This window comes from Meles meles, chromosome 7 (assembly GCF_922984935.1).
Source record: "Meles meles chromosome 7, mMelMel3.1 paternal haplotype, whole genome shotgun sequence".
NCBI classification, from domain to species: domain Eukaryota; kingdom Metazoa; phylum Chordata; class Mammalia; order Carnivora; family Mustelidae; genus Meles; species Meles meles.
This window is the reverse complement of record NC_060072.1, coordinates 81,686,246-81,711,812: the sequence shown is the minus strand read 5'-3', so window position 1 is coordinate 81,711,812 and position 25,567 is coordinate 81,686,246. Positions and strand designations below refer to the sequence as shown.

General features: G+C 36.2%; 1 protein-coding gene across 1 annotated transcript in view; it reads left to right on the top strand.

Annotated features, from left to right (window-relative positions):
• PUS7L (pseudouridine synthase 7 like) overlaps nucleotides 1–19,777 on the top strand; it is a 49,506-nt gene extending 29,729 nt beyond the window's left edge. Inside the window, exon 10 of the mRNA XM_046013605.1 lies at nucleotides 19,761–19,777. Within this exon, the coding sequence (XP_045869561.1) occupies nucleotides 19,761–19,762 (2 nt within the window). The 3' untranslated portion in view covers nucleotides 19,763–19,777. The remainder of the gene's footprint in view (nucleotides 1–19,760) is intronic.
• The last annotated feature ends 5,790 nt before the right edge of the window (nucleotides 19,778–25,567 follow it).

Sequence of the window (25,567 nt, the reverse complement as noted above, 5' to 3'; positions counted from 1 at the left end):
ACTGTTTTCATCTACCTAATATTTGCTTTCTGAAAACGAGTTTTTGTTAATGACTTTCATTTTCACTAACTCAGCATTACTTGCCACTGATTAATAGGCATATTGGAACATGTCTTGAGAGAAACAAGGTTCCATTTGAGATCCTGAGGCCAAAATAAAAGTAGAGGAGATCCATCAGGAAATTCCCAGATCATTTTGGAATATTTTCCAGAATGCTTTGGGACTTGTATCATATTGATAGACAGTTACTGCAGGTCATGGGAGGTTGTTTTAGGTGGTACCTGGCACAATATTAGTATTGAAAAAGAACAGTGAGAGAGTTGCTCCTTTTTTAGAAAACCTCATAAAACACTAACAATAGTGTCCAGCACCTAAATTCTCAATGTCAGCTACTATGCTATATGATGAAAGTTTTACATTGGAATGGTTAATGACTTCCCCTTGAGATCTGATCTGACTCTGTCTTAGCATAATTACAATTCAGCACACTTTTAGATTTATTTTTGTAAATGGAAATAACTTTCTAAATCTGGGAATTGAGAAATTCATTCAAATTAAGATCTTTAAGAACTATCTAGGTCATTGTTTCAGTATTTTCCACTTGGGAACTACCTTTAGGAGACCAAAAAAAAAAAAAAAATGAAGCCCCAGGTTAACAGTGAAGTTTCCTTGCATTAATGTAAGTATAGAAAAAGAGGTTGGAGGAAGATATGGAAGTGAGGAAAATGGGACTTCTCATTTTTTTCCTCAATTTACCTCTGAAGTGTTTGGATTTTTAAGTAAGAATATATTTGTGTATTAATTTTGCAATTAAAAACCTTGAAGAAGGCGCTCCGGGGTCGCTCAGTTGGTTAAGTGTCTGCCTTCGGCTTAGGTCATGATCCCAGAGTCATGGAATCAAGTCCCGCATAGGGCTCCCTGCTCATCGGGGAGTCTGCCTCTTCCTCTCCCCTTCCTCCCCAGCTCATGCTCTCTCTCACTCTCCCTGTCTCTCTCTCAAATAAATAAATAAAAATCTTTAAAAAAGTAAATAAAATTTTTTTAAAAATGCCCTAAAGAATACTTAAGGCTCAAAGAGTCGGTAAGGTAAGGGAATTAGTGGATTAGGATGGCATTATTTTCAGAATGGATCTTCTGGTGGCTCATGCCAGCATATTATCAGAAGGAAGTTCATATATTATGTGTTTAATGGCACTAATGGCAGTTAGTACAAATAGTTTAAAGTTTTAGTGCCTGTGCAGTGGGTTTTGCTTTCAGATTCGGAAAGGTTCTGTCCTAGGGATAACTTGAGGTCTTATGATATTGTCTTAGTCTGTTTTTCATGAGCCTTTCTGCTTTACCTATTTTTTTTTTTAAAGATTTTATTTATTTATTTGACAGACAGAGATCACAAGCAGGCAGAGGCAGGCAGAGAGAGAGGAGGAAGCAGGCTACCCGCTGAGCAGAGAGCCTGATGCGGGGCTCAATCCCAGGACCCTGGGATCATGACCTGAGCCGAAGGCAGAGGCTTTAACCCACTGAGTCACCCAGGCACCCGTGCTTTACCTATTTTTGATAGGCCACCAAGCAATGCCCAATGTCTGACACAATAATCAACAAATATTTGAGTACCCCTAAACTAAAGGCACTCTATAAGGTACCAGGGGGTAAGACAAAAATAAATCAAATAATGTCTCTGCTTTTGAGGGCTTTAGCAGTGTTATATCTTTTCAGATAACATTTGATTCAAAATGTTCGTTATCTGTAAAAGAGATATGCAGGCTAAATGGCAAAGAGAAGAACAAGCATCTTTCCATTTCGCGTATGGCTCGCTGTAGGACCAGTAATATGTTACGTGACCTCTCAGTAGCTCATCCTGAAACCTTCAGTGATACTTATATTAGCATTTCTAAGCATTTTGAGATCTGCTCTTAAAATATGCTTTGAACTATTCAGTCTAAATGCTGCTTTCTGGAAAGCTACTACTTGAAAGAATGGGAAATGGTGTTAATGGAGTTAATCTTGTGTAATTTCAGTGTGGGTTGTCAGGAATATCTTTAAGTAAAGAAAATGACTCTAATCTTCTTAGGCAATTCATTTTCTCAGCTGCTGTGAGACGGGAGCTAATTTACTCTGCCTGTGTACATAGACCCTGTCTTACTAAAGAGAACTTGTACTCCTGGTAAGAAGCCGGGACATCCATGACATTTTTTAAATTGAGGTATTTTGGAAAATATTATAAAATATAACATATATTAAATTGTCTCTTTCATTATCAGTTTTCTTAATAAATACCCAACTCAGTTACCAATATAGAAATGAAATCCCGGTCACAAGGAAGAAATTTAATTATGGAGTCAAAACAAGAGCTATTTAGTTGTTTTTAAAGGGAAGAGATCAAAGAACTGGTCACTCCTTAACTGAGGGTGTTTGAGCAGCAGGATGGGGGTGGGGAGTGGAGAGGGTTAGGGATTCAATTCTTTATGCTTTTATTCCAAGTCACCCTTTCCTGATGAGCCCTACTGGCATTCTCTTAAACTAGTTAGGTCAGGATTCTGAACTTTTCACTACAATAGGGTTTTAATCTTAGCTGACTATTGTTTCCACCCCCACCCCTAGTCATAAAGGACTAGTGTTCTTTTCCAAAAGGAGAAGATGAAGACTATTTCTATTTAAAAAAAAAAAAAAACCCACAAAAAACCTTTTTAAGTGTTTTAGTATAGTATTTAGTATAGTATAATGGATTTTTTTTTGCTTCTGATTTTCAAAAGGAAACTAATTTAGGTTCATTTTTTTCAACAAATTAATCTTAAGGTAAATCTAATAAATTTTTTATGGTATGTGAATAATAACAAAGTACTTTTCCTATTTAGAAATGATTTTAGAAAATTTGAGAAGCAGTTATTCCAAATCCGAATTCAAAGAGCATTCTCCCAAGGCATTAAAAGAGAAAATTTTAATTTCATAATGAAGTATTTGATGATTGTGGTTTTTTATGTGCATATTCTCTCTAGTTTTGATTATTGTCATAATTTTCTAACCAACTGCCCCTATTCTTCATTGTAATGAGTTCATCCTGTGTACTAATGTCATTTAAACTTATAAAAGTAGAAATCTGATCCTGTCATTGTGTTTTGGCCAGTTAGCCTTTCAGTGGCTTCCCAGGATCTATGGAATATAAGTCTATATCCCTAAACATAGCAGATGTATCTGCACAGTATGACTTCAGATTATCTTTGAAGTGTCATCTTCTGTTTACTCCATAAAACATACCTTTTGTTTTAGCTCTGATTGCTCTTTCCCAAATACAGGAAGTTTTCCTGTGTTATACATCTCAACCTCCCATTCCTGTTGGCAGAATGTCTTTTCTGCTAAATATCTTGTCTGTGAAATCTGTGTTCTTATAATACTTGTCTAAGTCTGTACTATCCCATTAGTCACATTGCATTATACTTATTTGACTAATTATCTGGTTCATCTATAATTAACTATTCAAAGCATTAATCTTTATACCTCAGGGACCCATAGGTATATAACATGTAACAGGTTAAAAATGCTGAATGAATACCACAAACACATCTTAGTACATTTATTTGTTAAGTATATGTATTATATATAATCTCAGGAAAGTTCTAAAAGAGTTACTTAGCCTCACAGAAAGTTTAGGAGACTTGGGTCTCATTAGATTGCTTTTACACTTTTACAGAATTGCCAAAATAATTTAAATAGTTTCATTTTGGTCATTACTACCTAAAAATATCTACTTTTTATTTAGATACTAAATGCGTTTTAGAATTTCATTGCTCAGAACAAGCTCTCAAGCAGTATAACTATTCTCATTTTACAAATTAATTTTCTAGGGCTTAAAGAGGTTAAGTAGCTTAACTCCAAGTTGCAAAGAGAGTTTAACCTAGCTCTTCATTTTAAGGCCCATGATGATAACTACTTTGCTCTATTGATTCCTAATGTAAAATGTCTCAGTTCTGTGCTTAACTAGTGGATATTTAATTCCTGCCTATCTCTAAATTGACCTGTACATTTATAATTCTTTTTTTTTAAAGATTTTATTTATTTATTTGACACAGAGAGACACAGCAAGAGAGGGAACACAAGCAGGGGAAGTGGGAGAGGGAAAAGCAGGGTTCCTACCGAGCAGGGAGCCCGATGAGGGGCTCAGTCCCAGGACACTGGGATCATGACCTGAGCCGAAGGCAGATGCTTATGACTGAGCCACACAGGCACCTCTACATTTCTAATTCTTTATGACATTAAGCAAATTGGGGGAAGACTCACTTTAAATGACATAATGATAATAGCTGTCAATAATTGATCACTATGTGCAAAGCATTTTGCACCTTGTTAGTACATACCAAGTATTGTTATTATTTTTGTTTTACGGATGAGGACATGGAGATTGAGTACTATTAAGAAACTTGAGAAAGGTAAAACATGGAGCCAGAGCTGGAAACCAGATCTTTTTTCTTTTTTTTTTTTTTAAAGATTTATTTTTTTGACAGATAGAGATTACAAGTAGGCAGAGAGGCAGGCAGAGAGAGAGAGAGGAGTAAGCAGGCTCCCAGCCAAGCAGAGAGCCCGATGCGGAGCTCGATCCCAGGACCCTGGGATCATGACCTGAGCCGAAGGCAGAGGCTTTAACCCGCTGAGCCACCCAGGCGCCCCCAGATCTTTTTTCTTATAGAATCCAGAAACCCTTAAGCCATGAACTTAGTTTGAAATAAAATGAGTGACTCCAGTCATGTCATAGAAGCCAAAAACAAGTGTTCTTTTGAAGTCACCTTATCCCAGGTTTTGAGTAAATGTTCAAAGACAGTGAACATCACATCACAGAAGAAAGCAAGGCATCATGAATGAGAGCCCACAGAAAGAAAAGACAGTATAAATAGACATGCAGGACTTCAGAATTTTAGACATGGGTCTCATATTTATTCTTTTTAAAGAAGTAAGAGACGAGCTTGGAAATGTGTGAGGAACTAGAAGCTAAAACAATTAAGCATATTTGTAAAAGAACCAACAGACTTTCTAGAAGTGAAAATTTTAATAATCAAAACTTAAAACCCATTGTAGTCTAATAACATTACACAAAATTGAAAAGCAAACTGGTAACTAAAGTAGTTCAAAAGAAACCCAGAATGGAGCAAAAATAAGATCTAAAAAAATACAGAGATATGGAAGACAGAAACTTTAGAATACATTTCACTGGCATCTGAAGGAAAGGAGAAAGAAAAAGGTAGAGGCAACATTTGAATAGGTAATGGCTGAGAATTTTGTGAAACTAGTAAGACACTAAAATATGGATTTAAGAAGTCCAATGAATCCCAAGCAGTGTAAGTAAAGAGAAAGCCACATTGAGATACATCAGAGTGAATATTTGCAGAGCATCAAATAAAAAGAAAACTCTTAAAAGCAGCCAGGGAAAGATTATTCTCAAGAGTGAACAGAGTGACAGCTGACTTTCCAGAGCAATGATGGAATATATTGAAATAACTGAGAAAGTTTGCAACTGAGTACTGACTCACTAGAAGGAATTCCACTGGGCACCTTGGTGGCTCAGTGAGTTAGAAGGAATTCCAAACCAAAAAAAAAAAAAAAAAAGGAAGAAGAATAAAAAAACACTTCCAGGAGAGGGTAAAAGATCCAAAATCAGAAGCCTAAAGTGGAGGAATGACTGATGAACAAGAAAAGTGGTGAATATGTGGTTTAAATATAAACATATACTGACTTTGTAAATTGATAATGTCTCTAATATCTTCTGGGTTACAAAAGAATAGTAAAACACAGAGCCTGGGAGGGAACTAAAAGGAGTTAATGATCTAAGGTTGTTGTGTTATCTGTAAAAAAGGGTAAATATATTGATTAACTTTAGTCTTGTATAAATTAGAATTTTGTGGTATAGTATCTATAATAGTCACTAAAATAATAAAAACAGCTGTAACATCCAAACTAAGTGCAGGGTGATTGCTCTAGTATGTGTTCTACAAATTAGACCTTCATGATTAGTTTGATATACCTGATAAGAAAAATTTGACAAAAATACAAGAATTATCATGAAAAAGATTTAATATTGATTTTTTAAAGAAAAGAGCTGTTAACTTCTTCAAACATAATGTCAAGTGTTGTAAACTTTGATTGTAAAAAAAAATCAAAATTTACTATTTTTTAGACACTGTCACAAGCACTACTTTTTTTAATTTATTTTATTTATTTATTTTATTTTATTTATTTATTTATCACAGAGAGAGAGCGAGAGTGAGCACAGGCAGACAGAGTGGCAGGCAGAGACAGAGAGCGAAGCAGGCTCCCCGCCGAGCACGGAGCCTGATGTGGGACTCGATCCCAGGACGCTAGGATCATGACCTGAGCCGAAGGCAGCCGCTCAACCAACTGAGCCACCCAGGCGTCCCCAAGCACTACTCTTTTAATCATAAATTTTGACTAGGAAGTGAGTATAGCCATTTCACACACACAGTCCATTACTGAAACACTATGGTCAGAGAAACAAGCTCAAATTTCTCATTAAAATTTTGAAAATACTTCATTTTGAAACTTCATATTAACTTAATAGTATTTTCTCTAGTGGTTGTATTAATTTAATTTTCTGATCATATTTATAAAAAGAAAGGTAATTTTTTTTTTCAGTAATTCATACTCCTAAATTCTCTTCAGTCTCTTTAGTGTGATATAGATATTTCCTAGATATGAGGGGAAAAGTTTGGGGAACAGTACATTATATAGAGCCAGGTGGAGTTGGGGAAGAGGACAAAGAGAATATTCCTCATTATCTTTAATCATCCTGCATTTTAAGGATGCATTAAAAAAATAAAAAATATTAAAAAGCATTAATACCTTAAATATGAACACTCTTATTTATTTCCTTTTCCTTTATCTTTACTTTTCTCTCCTTCTGGTTCATGCCCCTGTGCTCTCATTCTCCATTTGACAACTGACTTGATCAGTTCCATAGCCACAAAAAGTCATAAGTCATTGGTTTCATAAAATACTTCTGTGACCTTTGTCCTGATGGCTGCCTAGTGTTTGCAAAAGAGAACTCACCAGGAGCCAGCCTGCAACTTCAATATGTACTCTAATTTCACAGTGAAATATATCTTTATACTTATAACCCCCTCCCAGGTCATCCAACTCTACTAGATATTCTTCTTCATGTCCTAAAGCTCTAAGAATAGCTAGGGGCTACCCTTCAATTTTCTCTGTTTCTGAAGTGTTAGGATGCTTGTTTTATCAAGTACACTTTCCAGATGAGAAATCAAAGTATTTTTATCATTAGCTGAATTGCTCTAGTAATCGCAGTTGAATAAGATTTCTCTTTATAGGAGCTATTGGGAAATATTCTACATGTATTTAATTAGACAAATTAAAGAGCTTAACATTTTAAGTCATTAACATTTTAAGTTACTGCTTTTACAATTGGGTTTAATGTCATCCAAAAGAGTAGACAAAACAATAAGTCTTTATAAGATAGGAGCTAAACTTAGGTATTTGCCAAAATACCTTTGGGTCACTTATAATATGAATAAGTTGTACAAGTGGACTTTTTCCTCCTTGTCCTAGAAATCATATAAAAGCAATAGGGAAGTTAACATTTTTAAAAAAAATCTGCCAACAATATAATAAACAACTTAAAGTACATATAAGATCTACCAAAGGCTGCTGATACCTGGACAAAAGTTGCATGGCAAGAAGTGGAAAAAAAATAGCAAATGGGTCCAATAATAGCAAATCTCAAAAGCACACACGTTAAAGAAAAAAATCTTTTTCTGAAGATAAAGGGCCTGCCCTGAAGAAAAAGTTATATCTCTTGTTTGGAAGGGTCTGAGAAATTGAGTAAGCAAAGTGGTGGAAAAACCCTGTTGAACCTGGTTTGGGGCTAAACAAAGCATTGCAAACAATGATGTGTTGTATTTACAGAAAGTAGAAGAAAGAATCTTTGAGTTATAAATCACGAAAGATATCTTTGTTTCTCTGTCCTAACCTCGCATCTCCACCGCGTAACTGGGTCCAAGAAAATTCAACTCATGCAATAGTGAGTAATAAAGGAAATTAGGCACAACCTCAATACAAGGATACTATAAGATAAGTGTGTGGAAGAGAGGTGCAGAATTTATCAACAGATCACCAAAAGGTGGCCATAAAGAAGATAAAAGTTATGGGGCACCTGGGTGGCTCAGTTTTTTAACTGTCTGACTCTTGATCTCAGGGTCATGAATTCAAGCCCTGCATTGGGCTCCAAGCTGGGCATGGAGTCTACATTAAAAAAGAAAAGAAAAGGAAAAAAGAAAAAAAATGTGATTAACAGTTTTCTTTGGAAAAGCAATAATTTCTTTTTTTTCCCTTAATTAACATATAATGTATTATGTGCCCAGGGGTACAGGCCTGTGAATCATCAGGCTTACACATTTCACAGCACTCACCAAAGCACATAATCTCCCCAATATCCATGACCCAGTCACCCTATCCTTACCCCGCCCCCACCAAGCAACCCTCAATTTGTTTCATGAGATTAAGAGCCTCTTAGGGTTTGTCTCCTTCCCAATCCCATCTTGTTTCATTTTTTCCTTCCCTACCCCCCACAACCCCCAGCCCTGTCTCTCAAATTCCTCATATCAGAGAGATCATATAATTGTCTTTCTCTGATTGACTTATTTTGCTCAGCATAATACCCTCTAATTCCATCCACATCGTTGCAAATGGCAAGATTTTGTTTCTTTTGGTGGGCTGCATAGTATTCCATTGTATATATACATACCACATCTTTATCCATTCATCTATTGATGGGCAACTAGGTTCTTTCCATGGTTTGGCTATTGTGGAAATTGCTGCTATAAACAGTCAGGTGCGCATGCCCCTTTGGATCACTACATTTGTATCCTTAGAGTAAATACCCAGTAGTGCAATTGCTGGGTTGCAGAGTAGCTCTATTTTCAACTTTGTGAGGAACCTCCATACTGTTTTCCAGAGTGGTTGCACCAGCTTGCATTCCCACCAACTGTGTAGGAGGGTTCCCCTTTCTCTGCATCCTCTCCAAGATCTGTCGTTTCCTGACTTGTTAATTTTAGCCATTCTGACTGGTGTGAGATGGTATCTCACTGTGGTTTTGATTTGTATTTTCCTGATGCTGAGAGATATGGAGCACTTTTTCATGTGTCTGTTGGCCATCTGGATGTCTTCTTTGCAGAAATGTCTGTTCATGTCTTCTGCCCATTTCTTGATTGGACATTTGTTCTTTTGGTGTTGAGTTTGATAAGTTCTTTATAGATTTTGGATACTAGCCCTTTATCTGATACATTGTTTGCAAATATCTTCTCCCATTTTGTCAGTTGTCTTTTGGTTTTGTTGACTGTTTCCTTTGCTGTGCAAAAGCTTTTGATCTTGATGAAGTCTCCATCGTTCATTTTGCCCTTGCTTCCCTTGCCTTTGGTGATGTTTCTAAGGAGAATTTGCTGAGGCTGAGGTCGAAGAGGTTGCTGCCTGTGTTCTCCTCAAGGATTTTGATGGATTCTTTTCTCACATTGAGGTCTTTGATCCATTTGGAATCTATTTTTGTGTACGGTGTAAGGAAATGGTCCACTTACATTCTTCTGCATGTGGCTGTCCAATTTTCCCAACACCGTTTGTTGAAGAGACTGTCTTTTTTCCATTGGACATTCTTTCCTGCTTTGTCGAAGATTAGTTGACCACAGAATTGAGGGTCTATTTCTGGGCTCTCTATTCTGTTCCATTGATCTATGTGTCTGTTTTTGTGCCAGTACCATACCGTCTTGATGATGACAGCTTTGTAATAGCGCTTGAAGTCTGGACTTGTGATGCCACCAACTTTGGCTTTCTTTTTCAATATTCCTCTGGCTCGGGGTCTTTTCTGGTTCCATATAAATTTTAGGATTATTTGTTCCATTTCTTTGAAAGAAATAGATGGTAATTTGATAGGGATTTGGAAAAGCAATCATTTCTATAAAGGAAGTTTACAAATAGAAATGGAAGGAGAAAGAAAACATAGTAAATAATAGACAAAAAGAGGAGGGGAAATCTGAGCTAGCAGATTTCAAGAAAGATGCAGAAGACAAAAGCAGAGCCATCAGAGAAATGAAGATGAAGTTGAAACAAGCACTAAAAAAAAAAAAAAAAGATGGTGAGCAGTATACAATAAGAGACTATAAAAATAAGAAGAATAAAATTGAACTCTTCCAAGTACATGAAGATTTAAGCACCTATATGCACATATGGCTGCATGCAAAGAAAATAATAAAACACAATCTTAATGGTTAAGATGCAAAAAGATAACAAAAGACCTTCATATTTGTGGTAACAAGAAATCTGAGACAAAATAAAAATTATACTTTTCTGTGGAATTACAAAAGAGTCTTGGATGCCTAGAAGGTTTGACAGACTGAGTACTAGGATGAATGAGTTCTTCCTAGCTAAGCAGAGAGCCATATGAGCTTCCATATTGGAGGGTGGTTAAAATCAACCTAACTAAAGCTTCAGATCAATTCAAAACCTAGGAAGAATCCAAATAAACAGCCTTCCCCCTCTCCCCAACAGCCAAAGAAAGGAAAGAACTTATACTGTTTGGGAAATAAATAACACTGGTCCTTTATACTGAATGATGGGAATGGAATTTTTAAAAGTAAGACATTCAATAAAGCAAGAAAGTGTGATCCATACTGAAGAGAAAATGGTGAAATATTAAACAGTTGCTCCTAGAATCAGAAAAAGGGAAATGATATCTGCACTCACCATTTCCTTCATGTACTAGAGGTCCTCACCAGCTCCAGGAATAAATCAAAGAAAAGAAATTAAATACATCAAGTTTGGAAAGGGAAAAAAATATTTTTTACCTTTGGAAGACAGTCTGATAGTGTACATAGAAAATACAAAGTGAACTACCAAGAACTACCAATAGACCAAAACAAACAGTTAGAACTTATAAGAGGTTTTATGCAGTTCACAGACTACATGGACAATGTATAAAAATCAATTTGTTTCTATGCAATAGCAATGAATAATTGAACATTGAAAATTCTTAATACTATTTACAATAGCATAAAAACACAAAATATTTACAAACATATTTAATAAAGATTTACATGTCTTCTATGCCATTAACAATGAAACATTTCTGAAAGAAAATAAAGAAAACCCAAGAAGATGGAGGGAGACATGGTCTTCATTGCCTGAAAGACAATATTGTTTAGATATAAGTTCACCCTAAGTTGGTATGTAGATTAAATGCCAATCAAAACACAGCCAGCTGTTTGTGTGAGAAATTATACAAATACTTTGGAAAACTAGCAGTTTCTCATAAATTTAATCATATTCTACTGTAGGACTCAGCAATCCCACTTCTAAGTATATATCAAAGATTGATGAAAACCTATGTCAACAAAAAAATTACAAAATGTTATATACAAAAACATTTACAGTAACATCGTTTATAATAGCCAACAATTAGAAACAACCCAAATGCCTATAAAGGAAAACCGGGTGAAGAAATGGTGGTATAGTCATACAATGGATTAAAAATTTTAAGATCCATGCAACAGCATGTGTACATATTAAAAACATTGTATTGCATGAGAGAAGCCAGAAACAAAACAAGAGAATGTGCTATGATTCCATTTATATGAAGTTCAAAGCAAGCAAAATAAACTACAGTAATAAACATCAGGACAGTGCTTACCTTGGTTGGTGTGTGTTGATGGGAAGTGGGTAGCAGGGGTCAGAAGTAAGGGGGGTTGGATCCAAGGGCTTGAGGGAACTTTTCTATGTGAAGGAAATATTCTGTATCTTATTTGGGATGGGGTAAATGGATTTGTACATTTGCTAAAGCTTGTTAGACTGTGTATCTATACACTTCACTGTGTAGATTATACTTGAATCAAACATTATAGAATCTGTGTGGCAGCCATGGAGCTCTTTCACTCAGCTACTCACTCAAGAGTGACCCTGCCTTGAGGTATGCAGTTAACCTTTGGCCTCAAGCTGTAACACCCTTAAGATGTGCTCCAGCAGGGGGACTAAGGACATGTTCTGTTCTGCAACTCCAGCCACTGACTTAGCATGGCATGAGTATTAGAGCCTGGCCATTTCTGCCCAGTGAGTTACTCTCCTAATGGGCAGTTTTGCCTAAAGCTCCCACTTAGGACTAGCCACAGTGTTTTCAGAGTAGCACTCTAGCCTGAGGCTCTTCCTACTCAACTGTCCTTACTTTCCCCTTTCTTAAGTTTCAGACTTGTCTCACAGTCAAGTTTTTTTCTGACCTCTTTCTGCTCCCTCTCACCTTTCTCTTTCACGGGCATTACACTTAGTAAATCTCTTCCATGTCTAGCTCCATCTTGGCTTTTGAAACTAGCTGTCAGTTAAAAAACAAATCTGTGATAGAAATGAGACTAAATATATATCATAAAATAATTATATTGACATAATTCCAGAAAAGTTTTTTTTGTTTTTTTTTTTTTTGTTTTTTTTTTCAGAAAGTAAGTCACATTTGTGCCTTTATGCTGGATACAACAGGCTCACCTAAAACACATATATTTAATGGTTGAATATAGAGGATAGTTCAACATCTTCAAGTCAGTTAATGTGATATACCACATTGATTAATGGTATATAACACATACACCATTCTCAACAAAGTGGGTATTGAGGTAATGTGCCTCAAAATAATAAAGGTCATATATTACAAACCCACAGCTAACCATACTCAATGGTGAAAAGCTGAAAACTTGAAAACTTCTCCAAGATCGGTAAGAAGACAAGAATGTCTACTTTCACCACTTTTAATCAACATAGTACTGGAAGTCCTAGCGATAGTAGACAACAAAAAGAAATAAAAGCCATCCAAATTGTGGAAGAAGTAAAACTTTCACTATTTGCAGATGACATAATATTATACATAGAAAACCCTAAAGATGCCATCAAAAAACTATATAACTAATAAGTGAATTCAGTAAAATTGCAGGATACAACATTAATATGCAAAAGCATATTAAAAATATATAAAAATTTATATTTATTTATATATATTTTTATATATATAAATATATATATTTATATATATATTTATATATAAATATAAATATAATATAAATATATATAATATATTATATATAAATATATTTATATATAATATATTATATATATAATATAAATATATTATATATAATATATTATATATATAATATAAATATATTATATATAAATATATTTATATATAAATATAAATATATTTATATATATATATATTTTTTTATTTCCTTTTTTGGAAAAGGGTCCCTTTTATTCCAGATGAAAGTGTGTAAAACAAGGAAAATGAATGGCTTCGGGTGACATGGAGATGGCCCAGGGATTCCCGAACACCGAGACAGAAGGCCCGGAAAAGGGACTTGGAGGCCCCCACCTGCCCCGATAGTCTTCTCCATCAGCAGGAGGCTAACCGACTCAGAGACAGCACAGAAAAGTCCTGGCTCCCTCCTGCCCCACCATGGACTCTCCTCCAGGAACTCAGAGCCCTGGGCCTCCATCTGCTGGGCCCCCACACCTCCTTGCACCTCTCTATCCATGTCAGTCCTGGCCCAAGACATGAGACGGACCTTCTGTGGCCCTGGCCCCATCCCCTGGAGTTCAAGGGCCCCCACCTTGGAATGAGGCTTTGCTGAGGCTGGCAGGAGGGAGGCGAGATGGCAGGAGACGGGGGTGGTTATTTGGAACTCGCCACTCACTCTCTGTGTGCTGGTACAGATCACATCCTCCCTCAGGCGCCTCAGTTTCCCCATCTATAAGCTTGTCCATCTTTCCTTCTCTCACAGGCCCACATGCCCTGCTGCCTCTTCCCAGGAGCAGCTCAGGCTCAGGTCTCTTTGCTTCTGGCCTCACCCTGACCATCTGGGCACCTGTACATGTCAACGGGATCAGCTACAGCCCAACTCAGTCCCATCCCCCCACCACTCAAAACCAGTGACTCCCCATCTCACGCGGACTGAACCCCTCATGACGGTTATTTATATATATATATATATATATAAATATATATATTTATATAAATATAAATATATATAAATATATATAAATATAAATATAATATATTTATATAAATATATATATAAATATATATATAAATATATAAAAATATATAAAAAGCTTGTTGTGTTTCTGTATGCTAATAGACTATCACAAAGAAAAATGAACAACTCATTTATGGTTGGCTCAAAAGTGAAATACTGGGGTGCCTGGGTGGCTCAGTCAGGCATCTGCCTGACTCAGGAGTCAGGTTATGATCCCAGGAGCCCTGAGATTGAGCCCCAAGTCTGGCTCCCTGCTCAGCGAGGAGTCTGCTTCACCCTCTCCCTCTAACCCTCCCCCTTACATTCTCCCTCTCTCTCTCAAATAAATACATAAATAAATTCTTAAAAAAAAAAAAAGAATGAAATACCTAGGAATAAATTTAACTAATGGCAGGAAAGGCCTGTATATTGAAGCTACAAAATGTTAGTGAAAGAAAAGGAAGAAGATACAGATAAATGGAAAGATGTATCATGCTCATGGATTGGAAGAAACAACACTGTTATGTCCATACTATCCAAAGCACTCTACAGGTCCAATGCAATCACTATCAAAATTCTAATGTCATTTTTTTTTTCAAAGAAATTGAAAAAATTATCCTAAAATTTGAATGGAACCACAAAAAACCTGAACAGCCAAAGTGATCTTGAGAAAGACCAAAGCTGGAAAATTCATATGCCCTGATTTTAAAGTGTATTACAAAGCTATAGTAATTAAGACAGTGTGGTACTGGCATAAAAACAGACACAGATTGATGAAACAGAAATAAATAGATATTTTTGTTAGAAATAGAGAACCCAGAAATAAACCCATGCATACATAGTCAATTAATTTATGACAAAGGATCCAAGAATATACAATGAGGAAAAGGAAGTCTCTTCAATAAATGATGTTGGGAATGCTTGAGTGCCACATGCAAAAGAATGAAACTCAATCCCTATCTTGCACTATACACAAAAGTTAACTCAAAGTGGCTTAAAAACCTGAAACCATAAAACTAAAAAAAAAAAATAGGCTCCTTGACAAAGATCTTTGTGGTGATATTTTTAATTTGACACCAAAGGCAAAAATAAATAAGTGGAACTACATCATACTCAAAAGTTTCGGCACAGCAATGGAAACCATCAACAAAATGAAGAGGTGACCACTAAATGGGAGTAAATATTTGCAACCAATATATCTGATAAGAAGCTAATACCTAAAATATATAAAGAACTCAACTCAATAGCAAAAAAAGAAAAATCTGACTTTAGAAATGAGCAGAATGGTTGAATAGACACTTTTTCTAAAGAAGACCTACAGATTGCCAAGAGGTACATGAAAAGATACTCAACATCATTTATTCAGGGAAATGCAAATCAAAATCACAATGAAATACCACTTTTCATCTGTTAGAATGGCTATGATGAAAAAGACAAGAAATAACAAATGTTCCCTAAGATATGGAGAAAAGGGGAACCCTTGTGCACTCTTTTGGGAATATACATTGGTGCTGCCACTATGGAAAAAAATACGGAGTTTCCTCAAAAAATTAAAACTAAAAATAGAACTACCAATGATTATATGATCATGCAATCCAATTTCTGGGTATTTTTCTGAGGAAAATGAAGACACTAACTTGAAAAGATATGTGTGTCCTCATGTTTTTTGCAACATTATTTACAATAACCAAGAAATAGAAATAATCTAAGTGTCCACCAATAGATGAATAAAGACACTGTGGTAGTGCATACAATGGAATATTATTCAGCAATAAAAAATAATGAAATCTTGCCATTTGCATCAGCATAGATGGACCTTGAGGGCATTATGCTGAGTGAAATTAAGTGACATGAGAAAGACAAACTATAGGACCTCTTTTATATGTGGAATCAAAAAGAGAAAAAATCAGGCTTACAGATACAGAAAACATATTGGTGATTGTGAGAGGCAGGGCTGGCGAGGTGAACAGAAATGGGTGAAACATGAAAGATGAAGTGAGTTAGAGGAAATTTCCCCTGAAAACAAATAATTGAACATGTGAATCATTCTTTAGTTAATTTAATTTAATAAACCTGAGCCAAAAATATAAATTTATTTAATATATTCCCGGATCCAGCTCTCTCTTCAAAAATTATTTTCCTTAATAACCAAAATCTATGTTCTGTCTGAGAAACATTATTACATCTGGTTTAAATAGTTATGCATAATAATTTTGTAAGTAATTCAAATGCATTCCCTTGCATTTATCTTAGTTGTAACTATATACATTTATTTCTCTGATTATTTGACTAGTATCTCTCTCCTCATACCTTGAGATCCCTGAGGGCGAGGACATTATTTGTTAGTTGGTTGATTTGCTTGTTTTCATCATTGTATCCTCAGCATCTGGCACAGTGTCTGGCACATAGTAGGCACTCAGTAATTATTATGAATGAAAAAATGAAGAATAGAACATAATAATATTGATGCAATCCTTTACTAAGGACTACAACTAAATTTATTCGTTTTAGATGGAAGTCTTGCTGGAGGCCAAGAGTTGCTGTGCTCATTTATTGCTTCATTCATTCATTCATTCATTCAACAAATACTCATTTACATGGCAAACAACACTGAGCTAAGCAGGGAACAAATGGTGTTTAGAGGAATAGATATAGTTCCTGCCCTGGAGGAGCTCACAGCCTGGCAGGTGACTGCTTAAAGATTTATCAATTCCCTATTTCTAATATATTGTGTACAGCTATAATTATACATTTGTAATGGTACCATATCAGAGAGCTTTCATAAGCTCTTTTCTTATTTGATCCTCACAGCACAGGTGTTATTTCCATCTTTACAGATAAAGAGACAGATATTTTAAAAAAGCTATACTTTGGGGGCGCCTGGGTGGCTCAGTGGGTTAAAGCCTCTGCCTTCAGCTTGGGTCATGATCCCAGGGGTCCTGGGATCGAGTCCTGCATCTGGGTCCCCTCAGCAGGGAGCCTGCTTCCCCCTCTCTCTGCCCACTTGTGATCTCTGTCAAATAGATAAATAAAATCTTAAAAAAAAGCTATACTTTGTATGATTAGTTCATTTTATTTGAGAAATATTTATTGATTACCTACTAGTTTCAGGAACTTCTAGGAACTGCAAATAGCAATGAACAAGAAGAAGAACACTTCTAGAAGGAGGTGGCAAAAATAAACAAAAAAGATAAATCATGAGTGGTAGATATTACAGAAGAAATAAATTGACTGATAGAATTAGACTATAGCAAAGGAATTGAGAGGAGGACTCTGAGGTGGTAACACTGAAACCAAGAAATGAAGTTAGACTAGACATTTGAAGAGTCACAGGATTAAGAGTCTCTTATGGTTTGTTTCCCTCCCTAGTTTCATCCCATTTCATTTTTTCCTCTCTTCCCTCATGACCCTCTATGTTGTTTCTCAAATTCCATATATCAGTGAGATCATATGATAATTGTCTTTCTCTGATTAACTTATTTCACTTTACATAATAACCTCTAGTTCCATCCACATCATTGCAAATGGCAGGATTTCTTTTTTTTTTTTTTTATTTGACAGACAAATCACAAATAGGAGAGAGGCAGGCAGAGAGAGAGGAGGAAGCAGGTTCCCCACTGAGCAGCAGAGAGCCCCATGAGGGGCTCGATCCCAGGACCCTGAGATCATGACCTGAGCCGAAGGCAGAGGCTTTAACCCACTGAGCCACCCAGGTGCCCAGGATTTCTTTTTTGATGGCTGCATAATATTCCATTGTGTGTATATACCACATCTTCTTTATTCATTTGTCTACTCATGGACATCTAGGCTCTTTCCATAGTTTGGCTATTGTGGACATTGCTGCTATAAACATTGGGATGCATGTGCCCCTTCAGATCACTACATTTGTGTCTTTGGCGTAAATACCCAGTAGAGCAATTGCTGAGGGTTGCTGGAGTGGAGGGGCCGGGAGGAATGGGGTGGCTGGATGATGGACAATGGAGAGGGTATGTGCTATGGTGAGCACTGTGAATTGTGTAAGACTGGTGAATCACAGACCTGTACCCCTAAAACAAATAATATGTTTTATGTTAATTAAAAATAAAAAATAAAAACCAGGGCTGAAAACTCTTCCAAAAACAAACAAAAAAAAAGAGTCATAGGAAAGCCTTCAAAGGGCATGCCAAGTCCAAGGCAACGAGCAGGACATGAGTGTGGCATATTCACGGAAGAAAGGGAAGGCTAATGTCACTGGGGCAATGGATTGCCTGGTATGAGATAAACTTCAAAACAGTGTGAGCCAGATCGTGTAGGGACCTTACAGGCCATGGACTTTCTTCTGTATACATTGAGAAGCGAATAGAGAATTCACACAAATGAGTTAACATGTTGTGCTTCCAGAAGAGGATTCCTTGGCATTACAGTTGGAAAATGCGAATTGTGCTTCAACTTGATTTCAAAGGATTGGGAAGTCAAAAATGATTATCTAACAACTAGTTGGGGAATTTCCCATAGCCCAGTGAATCATATTGGAGAGACACTGAAAATAGACTCTTCTAAAAGTGGGGGTGGGTGGGGGTTGGTCATGCCCAGGAGACACTGAAGATTTCATTCCTAAAGGAGAGTTTTTGAGAAGACTCCTTGTATGGGGGAAAAAAGATGTGATCTGAACTTTTGAGTTTGTAGGATTTAAAAGCAAAACACTTCCAGATCCTGAGGAAAAAAGGAGAGTAATTCTGGGTCTTTAGTCTTTAATGTGGTAAAGAATGGAAACAACCCTGTGTAATTTTGGGAACCAAGTGTGGGGCAATCTCTGTGGGGTTTATCCCTGGAGGAGAGAGCTCATCCTCTCTTCATGACCTGAGACTGCCTGAACAGGGGTGCATGTCATCAGTGGACATGCTCAGTCTGACAGTCTCTTGAACCAGCTTTCAACAGGAATGCTGTGTCACCGAAGGAAGCAAAGGCAGAACCAGTTTTCTCTCTGCTTCGTGTAGAAGACAGAATGAGCCTCTTTTCCACTGGCTAGAGGGGGATTTTGGAAAGGAGAAAGGAGGAGCCCAAAGGGAGATCCTGAACTTCATACTAAAAAGACAGTATGAGATTTAAGCCATTAATTAGAAAAATAAAAGAGGAGTGACCTCGTGTGTACCTCAAGTTTGTGCAGTAACTTGTAAATGTTACATCTGCCACTGTCAAGAATTTTGACTTGTCTGTGGGATGAAAACAGTTTTTGTGGCACACACAGTTACATGAATCATTTGAGACTAAGAGTCTTATTCAGGGTTACTCCAGGACCTGTGCTCTTCTCCGACTGTGTTTTTCAGTCTAGCCGTTAAATTTCTTGTTAATGCTGTTATTTTTATTTGACATAACATTTTTACTGGGTCTTGGTTCTGGTTAATATGTTTTATATTCAGTCATTTTTGCTGTTGCTCAAACAGTAACTGATGAGTTGTTTTAATAACTTGTGTTTTATGTGTTGAATCAATGTGCATTTAAAGCTGTAATTTCTTTCTGGGACACTGCCTTTTGGTGTCCACAGCTGCTTCACTTGGGAACTGTTCATAAAGACTGTATTGTAGCCATTTGATGTTTGATTTTTTTGGCTGCCCAGATTCTATTCCCTTTCCTAATGGCGCTCTGATTTGTTCTTTTCAAATGAGCTTTTTTGTTGTGTGCAGTACTGACATGATGGAAATCCAAGTGCTTGGTTTTCTCCTACAGAAACCAAAGAAATTCTTCCCTCCAAATGCTTCCTCTGATCTTCCCCAGTGCTGTCAAGAGTAAGGTAAGCTACTTAAATATGGCAAATCGATTGCTCTTGTGGGAATTGACACTTGAGTGAAGTAATGACTGTTGTTTATATCTGAGCAGTTGTGGACACAAGGGGTCAGAAGACCTTCTGGGATTGTCTGGTTCCACTTTTTCCAACCTTGTTCTTCAGCTCTCCTTTAGGACATGTAAGCTGCTCGTGTATTTATGTTTTCTTTTGACTTATGCCAGCAAGGTTTGGTTTCTATTGCTTGTTACTAAAGAATCCTAAATAATACGTAAGCCATGCCAAAATCTTCCCTAACTTCCCGTTCCCTCAAATAAATCCTCTGGGGAGATAAATCCTACTAGGTAAATAGTTAGCTAAGCTGATAATGAAATGTTAATCATGGTTTTAGTAGTGGAATGCATTATTCCTGCCAGATACTATTTGCATTTTCATAAGAAATGCTTTAATGGAAGAAATATTTTGGTGATAATGTGGTAGGGTCTTACTCAAAAGTTGCCCAAGGACCACCTGAACAATATTCTCACACTTCCAGCACATCAGACTTAGCATTCACATTTGGCACTTCTGACAGGAGACAAAAGACCAAAGAAGAGGAATGCAGAGATATGAAGAGAGCAAGAATTTGTTCTAGATCTGTGTTCCCTGAAAGCACCTTTTGTCAGCTTAGTTTTAACTTAAGCACAGATTCCTCTTCTCTTGCATATTTATATGTGTGTTTCTTTTTTTTTTTTTTAAGATTTTATTTATTTATTTGACAGAGTAGGCAGAGAGGCAGGCAGAGAGAGAGGGGGAAACAGGCTCCCTGCTGAGCAGAGAGCCCCATGCGGGGCTCGATCCCAGCACCCTGGGATCATGACCTGAGCCAAAAGCAGAGGCCTTAACCCACTGAGCCACCCAGGTGCCCCTATATGTGTGTTTCTACTTTGAGTTTCAATTCAGTGTTTTCAAAATACTGAATATTTTGTTCCCACAAAATAAGTAGAGATGATACGATGCAATTTTTATACTTCGTAAGATCAGGTTGTGATAAGGTCTGACAGTTTTTCAAATAGCATTAAAAATTCTTAAGATCACATTTTTCTTTTCCTAACTTCTTTCAAGGTCAATGAAAGCAATTATATTTTTGAAACAACATAATTTTATGAAACCTTAAATCTGAAATAAGCATAAAAGTCAGGGAGTAATAATTTTAAACTAGGTTATTTCCTGATATATTATTTTTGTCTAAATAAAAAATACTTCCTTTAGCAAAATTATATTTGTGTTTATTTTGGCTTCTATTTTCTTTCATTGATTTTTGGTCTCTGGTAAGTGTATCACATAGTTATTTATTTCAGCCATCCCTCAAATAATAAATAATGAATTGTTGTCAGAGTTATAGCCTCTGTGTTGGAACTACATTATCATTCGTAGCCAATTTCTTTCGTTTCAATGAAATGTAAGCAGCATTTAAAATTTCTGTTACATTTTTTAGTTAACTCTTTAATATAAATGGGTACAGTACTCTGGATATTTGTGCTTTTAAGTTTTTAGCCTCATTATTTTGCTTTTTTCTTCTATTCTTATTCCTCATTCTTATTATCCAATTCAAATAATCCTCATAAGCATAGTTCAAGTCTTTTCTCTTCTAGGAGGTGTTCTAAGAACATTCCAGCACAAACCTCCCTGTCTCTAAAACTCATCTAATATGGAGTCATGGGTTCCTTTATGATAATGTCTTTTTGTTGTCTTATTATTGAGCATTCCACATGTAGTCCCCTAAACCAGATCGCAAATTCCCTGAAATCAGGGACTAAGGCAGTATAGCCAAGTATCTTGAAATTATGGGCTCCCTAGCTGGATTGCCTTGGGTGACTCCCTGCTCCCTCACAATTCTCTTTGGGGGCATAAGACCACTGCTCTAAGTAGCTTCGTCTCCTGATTAAAAACACTCTAAAATAAATGTCTGCTCCTATTTTTTCAATAATGAGGAATATCATTAACATAGCAATTTACCACAATTTATTAGATTTAGTCCTGCTAATATTCTGTTTAATATATGTCATTAATTTCCCTTTATAGTTAAAGATCCTTTTGCTCAAAGAAGCCAAGAGCTTGCATGAGATGCTGTTGTAAGAAGTGGAGCTAAGGCCATTCTTCCACAGCGCAGTACTTTGCATACGGATGGGGATGGTACTAAGCTGGGTGATTGATGAGTTGTCTCCTGCTTGAAATCTTTTCCTACTGGGGCTTTCTTATGTGTAGACAGCTGTTAATTTCTTTTGAATTTCTCCCTGTTCACTTCCTTGCAAACTTTCCTTCTTCCCACCTCCAGAATCTAAAGAAGAGGATAGGGTTAATTATGGATCAGCTACCATTTCACAATGTCTAAGTGAACCCTGAAATTAATTTGAAATTTCCTGCTTGACTTGCAAAGTCAATCTCTGTTCATTTTGTACTTTCTAACCTCATCTTCTCTTGATCACCTTTCTGTGACTGCATAGCTGAGTCACTCTTTCATGTTCCCTGCTCCATTGCTTACTTCCTTTCTTCCCCTCAAGCCATTACATCTGTCCTTCCTTACAAAATATGTTTCTTGTTGGTTGAATCTGTTTTTAATTCAAGTCTTCAATCATCCTTCATTGCCTGGAGTACTTACAGCTTGTCTGAAAGCCCATTTGTAATTTTACCCCTTTTCTTTAGATTTCTTTTTCTTTCTTTCTTTTTTTTGGAAATCTTGTTCTTTGATTTTCACATAGTATTATCTCTTTACCTATTGTTTGTTCAAACTTTACTATTCTTCCATGCTCACGATGGCAGAACAAGTTGAAATTTATCTGTTGGTAATCACACATATATCATTAATGAAAGTTCACTTATTTAACAATATGTGGATTGAAAGCCAACTCTACCTCTGCCTCTTTTTATCAACCTAAATAAAAAACTAGGATTCTATTTTGTTTTAAAGATCATGGAATTTCAGAAGGTAACATTTGGGTAAGATAGAAATTTCTATGAAAACTCAGGTAGACTACAATCCTATATCAAGATAAATAAACAGATTTTCGCATCAGTGTGTGTTTTGGTGTCCATAAAAGATCCGTGATTCTCTCACTTTCTATGTTGATTTAGGAAGCTCTATATTCTAATTGCTATTCTCATAGCAGCATCCACAGTAGCTGTTTTGATTCAAGATGACTCAGCCTCTTGGGTTTTCCCTCTCAGGATTTGGCTATCAGACCCAGGGTCTAAAGGGCAAGCTTCCAGATTTTCACATTTAAAATCAAATGTCTTATTTCAGGTTTCCAATAATAATGAAAATTATGCATTTTCCTTGGGAAGATGCAAGACTAGTCAGTAATACTTAATTCTACCGAAGTGAAAATGTCACATTAAGGTCTCCACTAGATTGTCCCACCTCTTGATTTTAAGGGATTCCAATTTGACAGCATTTATGGTCTTATATCGATAAAACCCTATCATGCTCATAAATTAGTTCAAGGAAGTCTAACATATCTGGAGTTTGGATCCCTATATAATAAAGAAGTTTCATATTATTCTTTATTCTCTCAAAGTATCATTCAGCTAAGTGTTTCTGAATTTTCACACCAAACTCTTGCTATGAGAAAAATTCTAGCCCTGGACTGAACATCTAGGGAGCTCTAGGTTCACTCAATAATAAAACCCATTCTTACTGTTGATTACTGACACCTATTGCTCTAAGACTTCTTGTCGGAACCTGGGCCCTTGCTGCTAAGTTCTTTGGCTGGAGTTTCCAGATTGTGTTGCTCAGAATCTTTTATCTTTGGTCTCAATTTTCTAGCATAGTTTCAAGTCTTCCTAGATGACTGATCTACCTGACTTTTAATCAGGGTCCAAGGTACTTGCCAACTCCAGTCTGCTTTTGTTGGATCTTTGCCTACTTAGGTCTTCTTTAGTCACAGCCTTAACATTTACTCTCTTATAGTTGAATTCCTCATTCTGCCCCTGCAGATGCCATCCTTTTTTGTTTCAATCTAAGTTCTGGTGAGATACCCTGGTCAGTCATTCTACAACTTGCACATTATGTGTGAGGGAAGCAATATTGTCTAACTCAATTGCACAACATTTGTAATTCAATAAAATATAACACTGAGTAGTCAGTCAGACGTATGGGCCCACATGTCAACGTACTTGCTAAATGAATTAATACATTATATTATCTACAATTATGAAATGATAGTGCAACTATTAAAATTTTCATTTGATAAATGAATCAGAATGGTTTAAATAGTCTCACTATACTATTACCTTAGGCTTAACAGCTCTTTGTAAAGCTGATTTATTTCTAGCTATCAATTAAAAAGTGTAAGTTATAATTTCCACTATAATGATGAAGCAAGTGCTTCTCTTTACATTTAAGAATGTAATGTTCTAGCAGAGAGTTATCTTATTTATGTGTTTGAAGAAATCAACATGGGAAATAATACAAAGAAGAAATTTAATAAATGGTCATTGAATAAATAAGTGAATCAATGGCTCAACTAACCATACTATTTATTTTTCATGATGTATTTTGGACCTAATTCATTTATTCATATTGATAAAATTCTATCATGGTCATAAATTAGCTCAAGGAAGCCTAACATTTCCAGAATTTGGATCCATATATGAAAAATTGCCCTATTATTTTTTTATTTTCTCAAGGTATCATTCAGCCAAGGGTATCTGAACTTTCACACCAGGCTCCTGTCTGGTTCCTTTCCTCAAAAGTTATGATGGAGATAAATTATTGGCCAATTGATAGCAAAGAGATTTTAAAAACTTATGCTTGATTAGAATGTCATGTGAAGAGTTTATATTCCCAAAAGAGGTCCAAGGAATTTTTCCAACAAGAATGTTTTCCACTTTTTCTGTAGCTAGCTGTAGTAAATTCAGGTATGCATTATTTTATATCAGACATAAATAGCAATTCATTGCCATTATAAAGCTTGTAAATGGTGTACAAAAATGTTTTTCAATACTATGACTTTTTAATAGGACATATGTGCTAGAGAAGAATCTTAGTATTTAACACAAAAGTCCAGGGAAATTAGCTGGTGCAATATCATGCATTAGACATGGTAATATTCAGTTGCTGGTAACAGAAATCCAAAATAACAGTGGTTCCAATAAGAGAACAATTTATTTACATCTCAAGTAAAATTCCAAAATGGACAGTGCAATGCTGCAGGGGAGATCTGTTCCACAAAGCCCTTAGGAACTATATTCCTGCTATCTTGTTCTATAACACATAGATTTCTATTCCCAAGGCCTACTTGTCATCCAGATTGGCTGCTCCAGCCCCATTCTAAAAGTCAGGAGGGGAAAAATGGACCTAGAAAGGACCAAATGGTGAGAGCCAGCTATTTTGGGGTAGGGGGAGCAACTATTCTTAAAGAAACGTTTTGTTTACATGTTATTAGCTAGAATTCAGTCATATGCCACTTCAAGCTACAAGGGAGACTAGGAAATGTAGTTCATTTTCTGCACATCCATGAGTCTGACTAAAATGTCAGAAGGTCCTTAATTATGGAAGAAGGAGAGAACTGTTGAAGAGCAGTAAGGATTCTCTACCACCATAAGTGAGGAATTTTAGGTTAAGGAAGCTCTGAAAACAAAGATTGAAATATTTAATTGCTTTGATTAGTCATTGGAGAATACCAGTCATTGTAAATTTTTAATATAAAAATCACAATGTGGGGCACGTGGGTGTCTCAGTCAGTTAAGTGGCAGGCAGCCTTTGGCTCAG